The sequence below is a fragment of the Phoenix dactylifera genome, unplaced genomic scaffold (assembly GCF_009389715.1).
Source record: "Phoenix dactylifera cultivar Barhee BC4 unplaced genomic scaffold, palm_55x_up_171113_PBpolish2nd_filt_p 000092F, whole genome shotgun sequence".
NCBI lineage: Eukaryota > Viridiplantae > Streptophyta > Magnoliopsida > Arecales > Arecaceae > Phoenix > Phoenix dactylifera.
Window position 1 is genome coordinate 1,490,575 of NW_024067680.1, and position 14,033 is coordinate 1,504,607.

The 14,033-nt window shown below is 51.7% G+C and overlaps 2 protein-coding genes across 2 annotated transcripts; both read left to right on the plus strand.

The window, feature by feature from the left end:
• Nucleotides 1-7,142: 7,142 nt before the first annotated feature.
• On the plus strand, nt 7,143-9,077 carry LOC120104750. The gene is made up of 2 exons (XM_039116480.1): nt 7,143-7,380; nt 7,517-9,077. The coding sequence occupies exons 1-2, from the start codon at nt 7,143-7,145 to the stop codon at nt 8,269-8,271; spliced, it is 993 nt and encodes a 330-aa protein (XP_038972408.1). The 3' UTR covers nt 8,272-9,077.
• A 459-nt stretch (nt 9,078-9,536) lies between these two features.
• Nucleotides 9,537-10,739, plus strand: LOC103698044 (the record flags this gene model as incomplete). Its single annotated transcript, XM_008779998.2, has 3 exons — nt 9,537-9,691; nt 9,800-9,962; nt 10,506-10,739. Coding segments are annotated over exons 1-3 (552 nt in total), but the record flags the coding sequence as incomplete, so codon positions are not given.
• Nucleotides 10,740-14,033: the final 3,294 nt, after the last annotated feature.

Sequence of the window (14,033 nt, forward strand, 5' to 3'; positions counted from 1 at the left end):
AATTATTGAAATGAAAAGGACTATACATTTTTTGAACTGTCTTTCTGGCTTTGTCTTTCTACTGGTAATACACCCGTAGGTTAGCGGAATTCCAGCTCCTTGGAATTTCTCGACCATCTAGGGCCTCCAACTGGTAGGAGCCAGGTCGGTTTACCCAGCGAACCCTATACGGGCCTTCCCAATTTGGCGCCAGCTTTCCTCCTTCCGCGGGTTGAGATGCTTTGGCTCGCCTTAGCACCAGATCTCCGATTCTAAAAAGTTTTGGTCGGACCTTGGAGTTATAATATCGGGCCACCCTCCGCTGATACATCGCCATCCGAACCTGCGCCATTTTTCTCGCTTCTTCCAAGAGGTCCAAGTTTCCTCGGAGTTGCTCCGAATTGGCCTCGGGACGGTGCGTAGCCACCCGGGGCGAGGGGAGTCCGAGCTCCACGGGGACAACCGCTTCCGTGCCATAGGTTAGGCTGAAAGGCGTCTCCCCGGTAGGGGTCCGATGCGTGGTCCGATACGCCCAAAGGACGTTCTCGAGTTCTTCGACCCAAGCTTGCCCCGTCCGACCGATTCGCGCCTTAATTCCTTGGAGGATTGTCCGGTTTGTCACCTCGGCCTCACCGTTGGTTTGGGGATGCGACACAGATGTGAACCGATGCTCGATCCCGAATTCCTCGCAGAAGTCACGGAAATGCTTGTTGTCGAACTGTCGACCATTATCCGAGATGAGGACCCGGGGTACCCCAAATCGGACAATGATGTTTTTCTTCACGAACTTTCGGACTTGCGCCTCCGTGATAGTGGCCAGCGGCTCTGCCTCCACCCACTTGGTGAAGTAGTCGATTGCAACAATCAAGAATTTCCGCTGGGCGGAAGCGACGGGGAATGGTCCGAGGATATCCATTCCCCACTGTGCGAAGGGCCAGGGTGCGGTGATTGGTGCCAAGGGGACAGAAGGGATTCTCTGGACGTTGGCGTGGCGCTGGCAGGCGTCGCATTTCCGTACGTGATCCTTTGAGTCCTCCAACAAGGTAGGCCAATAATAGCCTTGCCTCATGATCTTGTGCGCCAAGGACCTAGCCCCCGAGTGCGATCCGCAGACGCCCTCATGGACTTCGCCGAGGACGTAGGCCGCCTCCGAGGGGCGGAGGCACCTTAAGAGGGGGGCGGTAAACGAGGTCCGATACAGCCTTCCTTCATAGAGTACGTAGTGGGCGGACTTCTTGACGAGTCGCCGAGCTTGATCTTCGTCTTCAGGGAGGATCCCTTCGGCGAGGTAGGCGACGAGCGGGTCCATCCAAGACGGCTCCGGATCAATCGCCATCACCGCTCCAGCCTCGCCGATGCTCGGGGCATCCAGGGTCTCCAGGTAGATTGCCCTCGACAAGTTGTGCGCCTCTGCGCCCACCAAGCGGGACAACCTGTCGGCCCTGGCATTTTCACTTCTGGGGACTTGCTGGATGTCGACACTGCCGAGGTCGGGAATGAGTGCTTGCACCTTCCGGACGTAGTTCTGCATGGTCGGGCTCCGGGCCTCGAACTCCCCACGGACCTGCCCGACCACCAGCTGGGAGTCGGTGAAGACCTTCAAACGCCGAATGCCGAGCTCCTCGGTGAGTTTGAGTCCTGCGACTAGGGCCTCGTATTCCGCCTCGTTGTTGGTAACTGGAAATCCAAACCTCAAGGCATACTCGGCTATCACTCCATCAGGACTGGTAAGGACCAGCCCGGCCCCTCCACCCTCGGGGTTCGACGACCCATCGATGTGAAGCGTCCAGGTCGGGAGGTCGAGGCTGGGCGTTTCCGGCGGTCTAGGTTCCGCCTCCTGCACCGTGCACTCAGCGAGGAAGTCCGCGAGCACCTGGGCCTTGATGGCGGGTCGAGGCTGGTAGCGGATGTCGAACTCACCGAGTTCTACTGCCCACTTCACCAGCCGTCCCGCATTCTCGGGGTTGCTGAGGATCTGTCGTAACGGTTGATCAGTTAAGAGGGTGACAGAATGGGCCTGGAAATAGGGGCGGAGCCTCCTGGTCGCGGTCAGCAGCGCGAAGGCGATCTTTTCGGCCTTCGTATACCGCGTCTCGGCGTCCCGTAGGACCCGGCTGATGTAGTACACAGGCTTCTGGAGCTTTGCCTCTTTCCGAACCAGCACCGCACTGACCGCGGTTGGGGAGACCGCCAGATAGAGGTAGAGCATTTCCCCTTCTTGCGGCTTGGACAGTAGGGGAGGAGACGCCAGGTATTCCTTGAGCTGGTCGAATGCTGCTTGACATTCGGCCGTCCAGAGAAAGTCTTTTGGGCGTTTTAACACCTTGAAGAATGGTTGGCAGCGTTCGGCCGATTTTGCCATAAATCGTCCGAGCGCGGCGACCCTTCCAGCGAGCTCCTGAACTTCTTTTACTTTGGTCGGAGGGGACATACCTTGGATGGCCTTGATTTTGTCCGGGTTGGCTTCGATACCCCGTTGGTTGACAATGAAACCAAGGAACCTCCCGGCCGAAGCGCCAAAGGCGCACTTCGCTGGGTTCAGCTTCATGCGAAACTTCCGTAAGGTGGTGAAAGTCTCCTCCAGATCCACGATGTGCTGGTCTGCCTGGTGGCTCTTCACCAGCATATCGTCCACGTATACCTCCATGTTCCGGCCGATTTGCTCTTTGAAGATTTTGTTGACGAGGCGCTGGTAAGTGGCGCCAGCGTTCTTCAGACCGAAGGGCATTACCTTGTAGCAGTACAGCCCCCGGTCCGTTATAAAGGCAGTTTTCTCCTCGTCCTGTGGGGCCATCATTATCTGGTTGTAACCGGAGAAGGCGTCCATGAAAGACAGCAGCTGATATCCGGAAGTCGCGTCGACCAGTTGGTCTATCCGCGGAAGCGGGAAGCTATCCTTAGGGCACGCCTTGTTCAGGTCGGTATAGTCGACGCACATCCTCCACTTCCCGCTCGCCTTCCGGACAAGTACAACATTTGCCAGCCACTCGGGGTAACTCACCTCCCTTATGAATCCTGCCTCTAAGAGTTTGTCTACCTCCTGGTCGACCACCCGGATCCGATCCGGGGCACAGTGTCTCTTCTTCTGCTTCACTGGCCGGTGGGTCGGGTCGACGTTGAGGGCGTGAGAAATGACCTCCGGGTCGATCCCAGGTACATCGGCCGCCGATCAGGCAAATACATCGGCATTGGCTCGGAGGAATTCCACCAACCGGGCCCGAGCTCCCGGATCGAGATTGGCGCCGACCCGGACCACCCGGTCTCGGCGGCCTTCCTCGAGGGGAACTTCGACCACACCCTCGGCCGGCTCCCCTTGCCGCAAGGCCACCTCGTCTCTGGCATCAAGGGACTCGACGCTTAGGGCTTCTGCGGGCTTCTTCCCTTTGAGGGTCGCTAGGAAACATTGCCGTGCGGTCGGTTGGTCGCCTCGGACCTCCCCGATCTCGACCGCCGTGGGGAACCGCATGAGCAAGTGGTACGTAGAGACCACCGCGCGAAGGGCGTTCAGTCCGGGTCGTCCGAGGATAGCGTTGTAGGCCGAGGGAACACGGACGACCAAGAACCCGAGTCGCACCGTGGCTTCTGCGGGTGCGACGCCCGCAGTCACAGGCAGCTCAACGACACCTTCCGCCGGGACAGCGTCACCGGTGAATCCTATGAGGGGGGTGGATATTTTGTGCAACAATTGTCTGGACAAGCCCATCTTTTGGAAGGCCTCGTAAAACAAGATATCAGCTGAGCTTCCACTATCCACAAGAACACGCCTTACATCATAGTTTGCCATAGTGAGGGAGATCACCATGGCGTCATCGTGGGGGGTCTGAACCCCCTTTACATCCTCATCACAAAAGGTGATTACATTGCCGACCCTCTGCCTCTTCGCGACGGCCGCCCCTGACGCTTCCGTCGAGCCCCCTGAGTTCCTCACGGGCCGGGGGCAGCCCCCAGTGACAGTGTGGATCACGCCCGCAACGGGTCGATTCTGCTCCCGAGGCTCCGGAGGGGCCGGGTCGGCCGGACGCGGGTCTGCGGGGGGACGTCGGTCGCTCACATATCGACCGAGACGCCCCCGGCGGATGAGAGCCTCGATCTCGTTCCGAAGCTGGAAGCAGTCCTCCGTGTCGTGGCCGTGGTCTCGGTGGTACTCACAGTACGCCCGGGAGGGCCTCTTCCCAGGGATCCTCCGCATCTGTCTCGGGGCCGGGAGGTCCTCCCGCCCCTTGATCTCCATAAGGATCTGGGCCCGGGGGGTTAGGAGAGGGGTGTACCGGTGAAAACGTCGGGGCGGAGAACGAGGGCGTGGGGCGCCGTGGTTCTTCGCCGGCGACGGGCTTCTGCGCCGACGCTGAGGCGTCGGGCTCCTCCTCTGGCGTGCCTCTTTCCGCCTTTTCTTCCCAAGCTTTTGAGGGATCTCGGCGGCCTCCTTGCTCCGGTGGGCGGCCGCCTCCTCGGCGTCCGCATACTGGTTCGCCCGGGACAACAGCTCTGGGAAGCTCCGCGGCAGGCGTTTGTCCAGGGAGAAGGTGAGTCTGCCCTTCCGGAAGCCACGCTTCAGGGCTGAAAGAGCTACCTCCTTACTCAGGTTCCGGACCTCCAGCGTAGCCCTGTTGAAGCGGGTAAGATAATCCCGCAGGCTTTCTCCCTCGTTTTGCCGGACATCAAAGAGGGAGTCGGAGACCAGTCGCCGCTGGCTACTGACGGCGAAATGAGTGATGAAGAGGCGAGTGAACTGGTCGAAGGACCGGATTGAGTCAGCCTCCAGCCCGGCGAACCATGCCCTCGCCGGGCCACGGAGGGTTGCCGGGAAAGCCTTGCAGAGAAGGAGATCTGATGCTCCGTGGAGGAGCATGAGGGTCCTGAAACTCTCGACGTGATCCCGTGGATCCGCCGCCCCGTCATAGGGCTCGATCGCCGGCATTTTGAACCCCGGCGGATTCGGGGTCCGCAGGATCCTCGAGGCGAGCGCCGGCTGGGAGGAGATCTCTAAGTCGGCGAAGGGATCTTTGGAATGGCCCTTCAGGACCTGGAGTTGTCGGTGGAGATCGTCCACCCGCCGGTCCAGGGAGCGCGACCGGTGGGTGGGAGACAAGGAGCGGCGAGAGGGGGACCGACTGGAGCGCGGGTTCCTCGAGGAGTGGGAGGTCTGGGAACGCGCCCGGGCCCGCCTCTCGTACCCCGCGCAGCTCCGGTGGGAAGGTCCCGGCAGAATGGAGCGTGCTCGAGAATCCTCCTCGCGCCGGCGCTCCTCCCCATGGGAGAGGAAGGAGCGCGGGTTGAGGAGGACAGGCGAACGCTCAGGCAGCAGCGGCTCCTGAGCCCGCTGCGGCGCCCGGGACATCGCACCCTGCAGATTCTGCACCGCCTCCGCGAGGGTGCGAACCTGCTGGGTTAGCTGGTCGAACTGGGCGGCTTCGACCATCTGAATGGGCGGTGGGGCGGTGGAGTGTTGCTGAGAGCGTGTTGGAGATGCAGCGGCCTCCCGGCCAGTGGCGCGAGAGGCCCCGCGACCGGAAGCATTGGAAGCTCCACGACCACCTCGCCGTGCCATTACGATCGCTCTGAGATCCGGCCCTTCCTCTAGCGCCAACTGTTGCTGGGGGTCCAAACCGAGAACGATTGGCACAGCGGTGTGAACGGGGTTCCCTTTGAATTGCTTTGGTTGCGCTCCACCTTCCGCCGGAAAACCTGCAAGCAAGCCTCGCACCACCACTGGGGTAGTGGGGGCCCTCCGACGATCAAGTTAGAGGGAATCGAAGGAGAAGGAGAGGTAGCAGGTAAGATGATGCTATGGAGAATCTTGCTCACCCTCCCCCTTCCCCCCCAGCCCCATATATATCAGGCTGGGGGGTTTTTCTGGGGATTGGTCATCGTGTGGCACGATGGGGTTGCCACTGACATGGCCGTTACAGGGCGTCGTGGGGCAGCGCCGGGTACGGCCATGGCAGGGCGTAGTGGAGCTCCGCTTCGTACGGTTGTTACAGGGGATCGTGGGGCAGCGCCGGATTCGGCCGTTGCAGGGAGTAGTGGAGCAGGGGGCCACGGCGTGCCTCAGGAGAACAGTCTGTTGTTGTCAAGAGATTGCCGACCCGAGGTCGGATTGCTGGATCAAGGGGCAACCGACTCGGGGTCGGATTGCTGGATCAAGGGGCAGCCGACTCGGGGTCGGACTGCGGAGCCGAAGATATCCGACCCGAGGTCGAATTGCTGGATCAAGGGGCAGCCGTAGTCTTCCTGGGCGCGCGTGCCGGTCACGTGGGGCATGGTGGCTAAGTTCCCCCGTAACAGGATGTACTTCAAATTATTCATATTTTTCACACCATTAGCACTGACACAAGTACGCAATTCATTACATTCAATAGGAATTTTTCCATGGTACATGCAACCAACATAGGGACGGAATTAAAGGAACTAACAATTGCTCTTTAATTCATTGATAGGGTTTTTTAAGGAAAATATTCTTGACAAGGTTAATGACACTGACTAGAGATGGCAATGCTTAGCCCGTTTAATTTGTTTAAGTTGATTCAACACATTGTAGGTCAGGCTAGATTATCTGTTTAATAAAATGGTCAGAGCAGATTCTGGTTGGTAGATTTTCAATCTAATTTGTATCCCACCCATCTCGTGTCTGATCCGATCCCCCCTACCTCTAACATTGGAATCCCTCTTAATATGTTAAAAGGTGGCAGGCTAGTGCACATCGACGAGCCTACCATTCCCATCCTTAAAATTGAAACCAAGGTCCCAAAAGGTCGCTGACCGCGATCAGGCAAAGCCTTTCTTTGCTATTGGGTTTCTGCCAAAGATCCAAAGTAAACAAGCGATTGAATACTGAGAGGATCGAAGTACAACTCTCAGAAGAAATTCCACTACAAGGAACATTGAGTCTGCACTTATGGGGATGGAGAAATAACCAAGCTCAACATCCAAGTCCTCTTCTTTCAGGGGCCAAGTTCCACATTCTACTGATAACAGAGAAAAGGCCATCTGCCTTCCACCAGTTGAATCCATGGCCTTCTTGTTAAACTGGAATTCTGCCTAATATAAGTCTAACAAGGAAGAGCCGAACTCTTGAAAACCCACACTACTTGAACCTTATAAATATATCAAGGATAGCAAGCCTTTTAACCAGCAGCTGAGTTAATCTCTAAAGTTTGTTAAAGATGCAGTCCATCGAGAGCAAATGGATGGCGATGTTTCTGCTGCTGTTTGTGGCAGCCACAATGGAAATGGGAGGAGCCTGGCCCCAAGACAAGGTTACTTGTCGCATGAAAGGAAGCCCATGCTTTGGTAAATTTGTCAGATGCCCAAAGGAGTGCCCACACATCAAACCGAGACACCCGAGGGCCAAAGCTTGTTTCATGGACTGCCGCTCCCCCAAATGTGAGGCTGTGTGCCGAGGTAAGCATGGCTTCTTTAACGAGCTCTCTCAACTATCCATTGTTCCTCTTGAATCCAGCTAACGAATAGAGGAACTAACTTCACTAAAAAAAAAAGAAGAGTCAATGTTCTGCATGGTGTGAAAACTCCATTTAATTGCAAGATCACTATCAAATTGCAGTTTGCCACAAACCCAACTGCGAAGGCCCAGGGTCTGGTTGTCATGACCCTCGCTTCATTGGTGCTGACGGTGCTGTGTTCTATTTTCATGGGAGAAAGGATGAGCACTTCAGCCTGGTCTCCGACCCTCACCTCCAGATCAATGCCCGTTTCATTGGCCTCCGGCCTGCCGGCAGGACCCGCGACTTCACTTGGATTCAAGCTCTTGGGTTCATGTATGGTTCTCACAACTTCACTGTCGAGGCAGCTCATGTAAAGCAATGGAGCAACGACGTTGATCACCTGAAGTTCTCTTACGATGGAAAGCCTTTGCTGGTCCCAGAAGGACACCTCTCCCATTGGAAGTCACCAGATACAGAGCTGACTCTGGAGAGGACTGGAACCAGAAACAGCATCATGGTCGTGCTTGAGGGGATTGCAGAGGCCATGCTCAAGGTGGTTCCAATCACCAAGGAAGATGATGAGTTACACAACTATCAGATACCATCAGATGATTCCTACGCACATTTGGAGGTGCAGTTCAGATTCTTTGGGCTCTCACCTCAAGTGGAAGGAGTTCTGGGAAGAACATACCGTCCTGACTACGAGAATACGGTAAAGCGAGGCGTGCTGATGCCTGTAGTTGGTGGAGAAGACAAATATAAGACTTCATCACTCCTCTCTGCAGACTGCAAGCTGTGTTCGTTTTCTCTCAAGGAAGACAACGAGATAGAGTTGCGCATCCTGCGCTGAAGATAGAACATCCCCAAAAAAGTGAAGTAAATTTGCAATAAGAGAGATTATTTATATATATTGTCTTGAGAATAAAAGATGTGTGAATCACGTCGATAAACATAAGTGCCTGTGTCTTTACAAAATGGGTGTTTGCCATGTAATCTATAAGAGCATCACTTGGAAGCACAAAATATGAGATTGATGCATATGATTTTATGTTTGTTAAAATTTGCATTGAGAATTGACATTTCTACGAAACCAAGGACTCCAAGTACCGGCCTGGGAGTGGTCTGGACCGGCCGCTTGGCACGTGAGTCGGGAGAGAGACTCGGGAGTCTTCTTCCTCTCCGAGTCCGACTAGGAGAGGGGGGTTTTGACCAGGAACTCCAGCTGGTGAAAACCCAAGCACGTAGAACTCCAGCTGGCCCAGGAAGTTCACCTATATAAAGCCTACCCCTCTTCTCTCCGTTTGTCGCTCTTAATCATCGATCAATCGCCGGCAAGATCCGTCCAAGCCCCCGGTTCCCCGTTGAGTGTTTCCGACGAGCCACCGCCGATTCGTCGTTGGAACGATGTGAGCCACCTCACCTTCCCTTATCCATGGGTTGCCGACCACCGCCGGCCGCTGCTCATGTTCGAGACTGCCGCCCTAGCTGCCGGGTGGAGGAACTGCTGTGGGCCGTCGTCCCTCGGCACTTTCATGGCGGGTTGAGAAGGAGAGGGAAAGAGACATCTCCCCTGTTTTGAGCAGAGGAGAGGGCTCTCTCTCCCTTCTTTCCTCTCTCTCTCTCTCTCATGTTTCTCTTTCTTTATCACTCTTTCTCTCTCTTTATCATTCTTTTTCTCTTCGGATACTTTAGGGCTAGGAGAGGTCCAGATATTTTGGTAAACCCAAGTTGACCAAAAGACCTAGAAGGTGTCTCGGGCTAGTGTGACCATGAAGGGCCTAAATCAGTAAAATAATGATTGATCGAAAATTTGGATAAAAATGAAAGATAAAAAAAATATAAAACAACTGCAGGTTAATATCTTGCATATTTTTTGGAATGGGTTATATGTTTGATGATATACATTTATATAAGCATATTTTATTGAACTATGTTGAATAATTAATATAAAGCTTTATAATTTTTGTCTGAATTTTGATGAGGACTGTAGTTAATTCCTTATTCGTTCATCTTAGGCCTTGCATGATCTCTGGAAGTACTTTCTGAAAAATACGTATCCTCTTTCTCCAAGTTAAGGTTGCCCCTCAACTTACAACTCAGCCTATCTCACTAACAATGAAAGCCACAAAAAGAATACAGAAGAAGCAATGGAGAGCTAAAACTACTACAAGCATCAAGTCTCTTCCACATGATCTCATCGTAGAGATCGTTGCTCAGCTAGTTTCATTGTCTTCAACACCAGTATCCGATCTCGAAAACCTACAGATGACGTGAGTTTTATAGCAATATCCATGCTTTATCTATTTCTTTGTTTCATGATGAACATTAATTAAATACTAAGTTCTTGAGATGTGCTGCATCGCTTAACGTTATTGTAGGTGCAAGATGTTTAGAACGGCATCAAAAGCAAAGTTGGTTGGACAACATATTTCTTTGGAGAAAGAATGGAGCATGCATTGGTGGAACAAGGAGCGTTACTTCGCTATTCTCAATAATTGCGCCGCAGCCGGAAATCTTAAAGCTTGTTTTATACTTGGACTGGTACGTAGACTATCAACTCCATCTACCCATGCTTTACATAGCTATATTTCTTCTTGCAAGTTAAGACTTCTGGATAACGTTTCACACGGAAAATATAAAAGATCACAACAATAACAGGCCTTTGACAAAGTTCAACTTGGGATTTGTTCCAGCCAATTGCATCAGTGGAGAACACAATGTAGAAGTCGCACTCACCTTTTTTTTCCTTCTTTTGAGTGAATAGACAATATAGAAGTTGCCAGTGTAGAAAGGGCCAAAGATCATGGCCATATATATATATATATATATATATATATATATATATATATTCTGATATGATGATCAATAATAACAACCCTTTTATGAGAGTGTATATCTAATAATACCCACTCCTGAGCCTATAGACGTGCAAGAATTTTTGAGAATAGAGATCCAAATAAGACCAAACACGGTGCATGGATTTACGAACATAGGAGGAGCACCTTTGAGAGCTGCATGGTAAATTGATAGTTATTTTTTCTTAGTAGTCTAACTCTTAAATTTCTTCTAATCAATGTTTTTCAGGAGAATGTCTTCAATCTGGAAAGCCTGAACTTAGGGTTACGCTATCTCGAGAAGGCGATGGTCGGTGGCCACGATGCCGCAACGTACACAATGGGCATCCTACTCTTTGGCGATCACCGGACTCGGCAGATTGGCATGGAATACCTGAACAAAATTGGAGTTGTTTCTGGTGGAACTGAGGATTCTGAGAGGATGAAGTTTCAGAACCCCTACTTCGAGCAGTGCCGGAGGCAGGTCATAGAATCTGTACGGAGGATTACCATGAAGAGATGGTCACCACGGCAGATTGAACGGTGCACAAGTCCAACGTGTGGTCGGGTGGAGGGATGGGAAGAACGTCAAAGCTTTTGCAGTGAGCTTTGCAAATGGACTTCCGAGTATTTTCAATTCTATACACAAGTCTGATGTCAAACTTCCGCATGTCCTTTGCTTTTAGTGTCTTTCATTCTTTCAATCTACGTACGTTGTGTTTTAAATTTATTAAATCCCAGCTGGTGTTCGGTCTTCCCCTAATAGATTCTTTTGTATTCAATTGCTGTTATTATTTTGTCATAATTTCAATAATATTATCTTTTTATTCTTGTTAATTTTTAGTATATCTTAAAATCCAATGATCAAAGGATTGAAGGAGTAGATTTAGTTATAGTGAATCCCTTCGGGCCTCAATTTGGATGCTGGGGATCTTGCACGCTTCTTACAAAAAGATTTAGTTATCTACCACAAAAAAAAGAAAAAAGAGAGAAAAAATTGGCAACTATAAAAATTGATATTAACTTGAAGGCAGGAAATGATGTCTTGCTAATTTAACACGCACAAGCAACAATCATTAAGGGTTTACCCTCTGATGTCTTGCTGGATTAAGGGTTTACTCCATACAGGGACTATGGAGTAAGCCTTCCTTCTTTACCCTCCAGAATTTATGGTGAATGACGCATAACTCTGTGAGATACGCGCCGACTTCAGCCCCGATTCGATTCGGGAGGAACCGGAACAGAGGATCGCGATTGCGATCCTCTCCGGCTCCTCCGGAGAACAAACGGGGCAAGGGCGCCGCGGGTATCCTGCGGCACCCCTCCCAGTCCATCCGCGGCCAATTCACGGCCGCGGATCTCGCTTGACCGCCGCGAAAATCGCGGCGGAGGGCCGTTACAATGGGGCGTTAAAACCCCATCTTCCTTCCCTTAGGGCCCACCGCCGAGCTCCCTCTTCTTCCTCTCCTCCCTCCTCCCTCTCCTTCCTCTGCCTTTGCCTCCCAAGTGGCTGGCGTGCCGCCGGATCCACCACCATCACCACCCGCGCCTTTCCCTATTTTGGAGATTCGCATCCCTCGGTTCCGAGCGCCGCCGCCACCGCTTGACCGCCGGATCGAGCCTCCCCCGGCCGAGATCCGCCACTTCCGTCGACTGCCGGTAAGCCCTCTTCCCTTTGTGCTCTCCGATCTTAGCCGACGCATGCTTTCCTCCCTTGGTTTTGGCCCCATGAACCGAGACCATTCTCGGTTGCTTCTTCACGCCGGGAGCCGCAGCGGCCGCCGGCCGCCACCATGATCGGCTGGCCGTCGATCGGGCGACGGCCCCCAGCCGCCTAGGCCGGCCACCCAGGCCGACCACCCCGCTGTTTCCCCCTTCCTCTCTCAGTTTCCATCTCCCCTGTCCATGGGGAGTTTGGGGGAAGAAGGAGCCCATCACGAGCCAAACTGGGCCTGTGGGCCCTGTCCATTCAGGCCCAACTTGGGCCCAGTCCAGCTCGGTTAGGCCCAGTTGGGCCATACCCTATATGGGCCCCAATTTGGGTCTATTTGAAATCCGAACCCGAAATCCAGTTCAACTCCGAACCCGAACCCGAACCCGAGCCCATTGGGCCAGTAAAGAAAATTTTGCAGAAAAGCCCTTGGCAGTATTTATCTCACAAAAAGACCTCCTGTAATTTGTATTTGATCCCTATAGGAAAGATTTATTACATAAAGGTCCCCAACTATATTTATTTAGTCCCTTCACTAAAGTTTATTATAGAACAGTACCCTGTAATTAATTATTAGTCTCTGCGATAAATTTTATTGCATAGATGAACCAATTAGAAGCCAACCTTGGGGCCCTATTGGCGGGTCTATGCGGGCCCATTGGGCCGTGTTCGATGTGGGCCCTATCGGGCCATGCCCATTATGGGCCAACTCTGGGCCCTGTTGGGCTGTGTCCAGTAGTATTATTTTTGAATTTTGCTTAGCTCTGAAATTTACAAAGAAATTAATTAAATGTTAACAGGTAAACCTGATCCGTCTACCTGAAGTAGGAATTAAGCGAGAAGAGGTAAGTAACTTAATACTTCAAGTGTGATTTTCAAATAAATAGATTAAATTCTGAAATATGTTTTGTATTTAGTAAAATGGGTCTGGCATGTTAAATTTCATTTGAAAATTATGCTCTGAAATCCGTAAACTATGACTGAAAAATTTATGAAATCTGTTTATATATATATATATATTCTCAGCATGGCTATGATCTGTTCTGTTCTGTTCTGGCCCCGCCAATGGGGATTATACGTTGGACCTGTCGACTTGTAATCTGCGAGGAACCGGTTTCGACACCGCGCCACCGGTGATTAGAATAGTGGTTTCTGGACACCATTTCCACCGGTGACTAACAATAGTGGTTTCTGGCACTCTGTGCGACCCATGCCACTGGGTTACGTGGCCGTAGCCTATCATGTTGAGATTATGATATCAGAGTTTTATAAAAAAAATGATATTATTTGTGAATTGGTTTCAAACATTGTCCTGTATTTTGATCTGATATGCTCTGACTCCACTCTGGGGTATTTTGTTGCTACTGGGCTAGTGTAGCTCATTATTCTGTTTTCTCCATTTTTCAGATCCAGAGGGCTTAATTGCACGGGATTGGGAAGTGTGTTAGAGTTTCCGATGATTCTTCAGTTATTGGCATTTTAGTTAGTTTAGTTTGGATATTTGAATTATCTTGGCATATGTTACTTTGGAATTTTGTAAGACCGCTTTTGAACAATTTAAATAATTATGTTATCTTTGAAAAGCTGTATCTGCTTTGGTATGATCTGCTGCCTTGCGCGCCCGTGCGGCCCGCCGTGCGGGCGTGCGGCGTCTGCCGCGCCTCGGGCTCGGGGCGTGACAGATTGGTGGTATCAGAGCTCAGGTTTCAGATTCATAGGGATTATGTCTGAAACAGTCATATTTGAGCCTAAGTTTTAAGATCCTTAGGATTCGTTGGAAAGTTGAGAGATGGGGTAGTAACTAGACAAAGGGATAATGTTCATTTGCTTTGATTATTTTTGTATTATTCTGTTTGGATAAATATTTTTAAAATTTAAATATTTTTATTGAATCAGAATGCCGCCTCGCCGTGTCCGTAGCTTGAATCGGATGGTTGGGCGCTCTCGGGAAAGAGCCCCCACTAACCAAATGGCGAGGCATCGCATAACTCAGGGCCCCAGGGTCAATCAACTCCAGAAGCTGCTGCCGGAAATCAAACTCGGGTGCTCGAACTGATCGAGGAGGTC

What these genes read in the sequence shown, in the direction of transcription:
- LOC120104750 (XM_039116480.1), top strand. Translation starts at nt 7,143, where the DNA reads ATGCAGTCCATCGAGAGCAAATGGATGGCGATGTTTCTGCTGCTGTTT. An exon ending in ATGTGAGGCTGTGTGCCGAG is followed by an intron (nt 7,381 to 7,516) that starts GTAAGCATGGCT and finishes ACTCCATTTAAT; the next exon opens with TGCAAGATCACTATCAAATT.